Source organism: Populus euphratica, unplaced genomic scaffold (genome assembly GCF_000495115.2).
Source record: "Populus euphratica unplaced genomic scaffold, PopEup_1.0 scaffold4138.1, whole genome shotgun sequence".
Taxonomy (NCBI): domain Eukaryota; kingdom Viridiplantae; phylum Streptophyta; class Magnoliopsida; order Malpighiales; family Salicaceae; genus Populus; species Populus euphratica.
This window is the reverse complement of record NW_011503935.1, coordinates 1-3,607: the sequence shown is the minus strand read 5'-3', so window position 1 is coordinate 3,607 and position 3,607 is coordinate 1. Positions and strand designations below refer to the sequence as shown.

Genomic DNA, 3,607 nt, shown 5'->3' with positions numbered 1-3,607 from the left:
CCGGGGCACTCGGTAGCTTGCCATGTAGCCAGATCGTTGTTCTAGAATACAAGTTACAAAGACAACTCACCAGTCGGATAGGCGTCCAACTTCAGCTGCCGTACGGCAACTAAAATTTCTTCTCGTACTTTTCAAGCGTTAATAGCACAATTTATTTTTATATTTTTAAAGTATTTTTTAAAATATTTTTATTTTTTAAAATATTTTTTATTGATTTTAGATAGTTTACATACAGATATTAAAAATAAATTTTAAAAAATAAAAAATATTATTTTAATATATTTTCAAATAAAAAATATTTTAAAAAATAATAATTACTATAATACTTGGATAAATTTAAGATTCATCTAATCATCTCAAGTTAATGTAAAAATTATTATATTAATTTAAGTTTATGGCTGTTGCAGTTGTTATTAATGATTTAATTAAAATCTAGATTAAATTTAACAAGGTTAACTAAATCACAAGTTAACTAAATTATATTAAATTTTTTTAATATTAATTTAGTCAGGTTTAAACTTGATTGATTAGATGAAATAAACTAAGTTATGAGTCAAATTATAAGAAGAGTATTGGGTTTCATTGAGTCAATATATTTTTCTAATACAGTTTAAAACTTTGGATTTAACAACTATATGAAAAGGCTATTTTCAAGGTGGTAATGAGAAATTAGGAAATAACGACTAGTGTCCAAATGAATATTCATCCATTAGATGAGTCAGCAGAGAGGCAGGCAAGATATGGAATGCTGATTACAAAATTCAAGGATAAAACTCGCCTTTGGTCAACCTTTTCCAGCAACTTGTCCGTTTTAGTCTGCTTCATCTGCTAAAATTCTCCTCACGTTCTTATCCAGTGTGTGCGTTGAAAAACAGAAAAGAAAATGAAAAGTCTAAATCCAACGCCTGCCTTCGTTTCATACCAGCAGCCTAATTGTTTTCATCGATCATCTACTCTACATATATAACCAAATCCCACCTAACCTAACTCCGCTGCCAATTCTCCTTCTCTCTGTCTCTCAAAATTTGCAACGATTTTTTTTTTACAAATATCCCATTTTAATTCACAATCTTGATCACCTTCCAGAACCATTGTTATTAGCTAGCTAGAATCCAACATGAAGACAAAAGCACACAACCAAAGCAAGTTCATGCGAGTCATTACAATCCCATTGAGAGTTTTGTGTAAGGCAAGGGATGTTTATGTTAAGAGCATGACAGATTGCTCGATGGGGATGAGATATGGCCCTTCCATGGTCTCGCGAGCAGGACAACACCCTCCCCTGCCCAGGAGTTTCAGTGTTAGCTCATCAAGGTCTGATCATGACGGTGAAGATTACAGAGAGCTTGTTAGAGCTGCTTCTGCCAGGAGCTTGGGTCACAGCAATGAAATTGAGATGTACATGCAGCTATTGAGGCAGCAGCAATCATCGATGATGATGGGGTCCAAAAAGGTGTTGCCAAAGAGTTGCAGTGTTGGAATGGGGTTCATGGGCAAGATTGATGAAGACAAACCATGTGTTTTTGAAGCAGGTGTTGTTGATGTAAAGCCACAGTTGGGTCCGAGAAGCAGTAGCTGTGCTGTTGGAAAAGGAAGGGTTGCCTTCTGAATTGTTTGTGAGGGATCCACCATGAGGAGAGGTAAGTCAAGGGGCTCTCCCTCATGGTTAATTTGGCTCAATTCTTTCCTCCTGTTGTTGATGCTTGGGTAATGGACTGTAATGATCGCTCATCATGGAAGTATATGAATTTTGGGCTTTTGGGAATATCTGCATCTTTGTATATTCAAATGAATCCATATTGAAGAAGAGAAGAATGAAGAACATCATCTCATTGTTTATTTCCAACTCCATTCCTCCTTAGATTTTCTCTTAATTTTTTATCATTCATTTATCAAAATAAATAAAAAAGAAAATATTTGCAAGTTAAATAACTATATTTAGGACATTTTTTTTAATATTCTATTAAAATGAAAAATGAAGAATTTCCTCTAGGACAAATGACGTGGCTAGTTGGAGACAAGTGTGACGGCGTGGGGATGGTGGTGAAGGATGGCGTATGTTTGTGATATCAAAATGATAATATTAACAGTAGTGACAAAGTGATTGATGATGTGTCAAAATAAAATATGTTTAAAAATGGTATTTGGATAATATTTAATTAAATGTTTATCTTAATATTTTTTTTATAGCTCAAAAAGTATATAACTGATAATAAAAGTTCTAATATCTACAAAACAGTCTCTTTAATAGGAGTTAGTTACCTTTTCAATAATACAATGTAATTTTAAAAAAATTATAATAAATAAAAGAAAGCTTTAAATTAAACAACAAAATAATCTCGAACCTTTTGTTTTGACAGAGTGGATAAATTGGAATAATTTGATCTTGATAATATTAATGAAAGATAAAAATCTATAACACTTTACTAATAAAAGATATATATACTTTACAGACTATTAATGATATGAAAATAATAATAAACTATTAAAAGATTTTTTATACGTCAATAGATGTAGGATGATGAGTATACATTGATAATTTATATTAATAGGCTTAAGATAAACCTTCATGGTTATGATATGAATTTTTAACGACTTCCAAACCAATAGGGTTAGGTGTATTGCAAAGTTTAGGATAGACGAGTTTGTTCGTTTATTATCTTTGGGTTAATACATGGCTAAATCCAAGTATATAAATTTTCAGATTCACATTAATTTGAGTTTAACAAAAGCTGGATTTAAGTATATTGAGTTTGACAAGTTATTACTCAAGTACTTGTTAGATCTATGTTGATTTGGGCTAAGCATATTAATAAATTCAAAGATATTTATCAAACCCAAATTGACTTGTGTTCAACACATATCCAAACCCAAATATATTGGGTCTGATAAGTTGTTAGATATATGTAACCCTGGATTCAGCACATGGGTGAACCCAAATGTAATGGATATGACAACTTACCAGATCTACATTAACTTGGATCCAACACATGACAAAACCCTAGTATATTGGGTTTAATAATTTGTTAGATTTATATTTACTTGGACTTAACACATAATTGAACACTAGTATATTATATCTGACTAAATCCATATTTTCTTGGACCTTATGATGGATTCATGTTCTTTCACAAAGATTAAAATATTAAGTTAAAAAGTCTGACTCATTAATAATGATTGATATAGAGGTTGCATGATGCTAGAAGTGGTGAACATGCAAGACTGAAAAATAAATAACATGCTTAATAATTTTATTCCTTTATAATTTTTTAGGATTTTCATTACTTTTCTTTTATTTTTAGGTGTTTTAGTTTGTTTAAGTTGTTTTTTGGTTTATTTTCGGAGTTGCAAACCTCATAAACAGATCGACTACTTGAAAAAAATATTCAATAATAAAATTATGAATTAGGATTTATCTATAATTTTTTCTTTTGAAAATTTTATGTTCTTGTGCATAAGTATTTTCTTTATTGTTTATGTTTACATAAGTTGGTATCATAATCCAACAATTTTTAGTGATTAGTTATTGTATGTTGCTAAATAATCATGCATTGAAGATGTAGTTGCAAAACAAGACGTGCTCGTTTAGAAGGTGATGAAGTGTTTC

The 3,607-nt window shown here is 30.6% G+C and overlaps 1 protein-coding gene across 1 annotated transcript; it reads left to right on the top strand.

Moving 5' to 3' along the window:
* Positions 1–791: 791 nt before the first annotated feature.
* LOC105119950 (uncharacterized) lies at positions 792–1,839 on the top strand. The gene has a single exon (XM_011018149.1). The coding sequence runs from the start codon at positions 1,118–1,120 to the stop codon at positions 1,607–1,609; it is 492 nt and encodes a 163-aa protein (XP_011016451.1). The 5' UTR covers positions 792–1,117; the 3' UTR covers positions 1,610–1,839.
* Positions 1,840–3,607: the final 1,768 nt, after the last annotated feature.

Excerpts from the sequence above, each read along its gene's own strand:
- LOC105119950 (XM_011018149.1), top strand. The coding sequence starts at position 1,118 with ATGAAGACAAAAGCACACAACCAAAGCAAGTTCATGCGAGTCATTACA.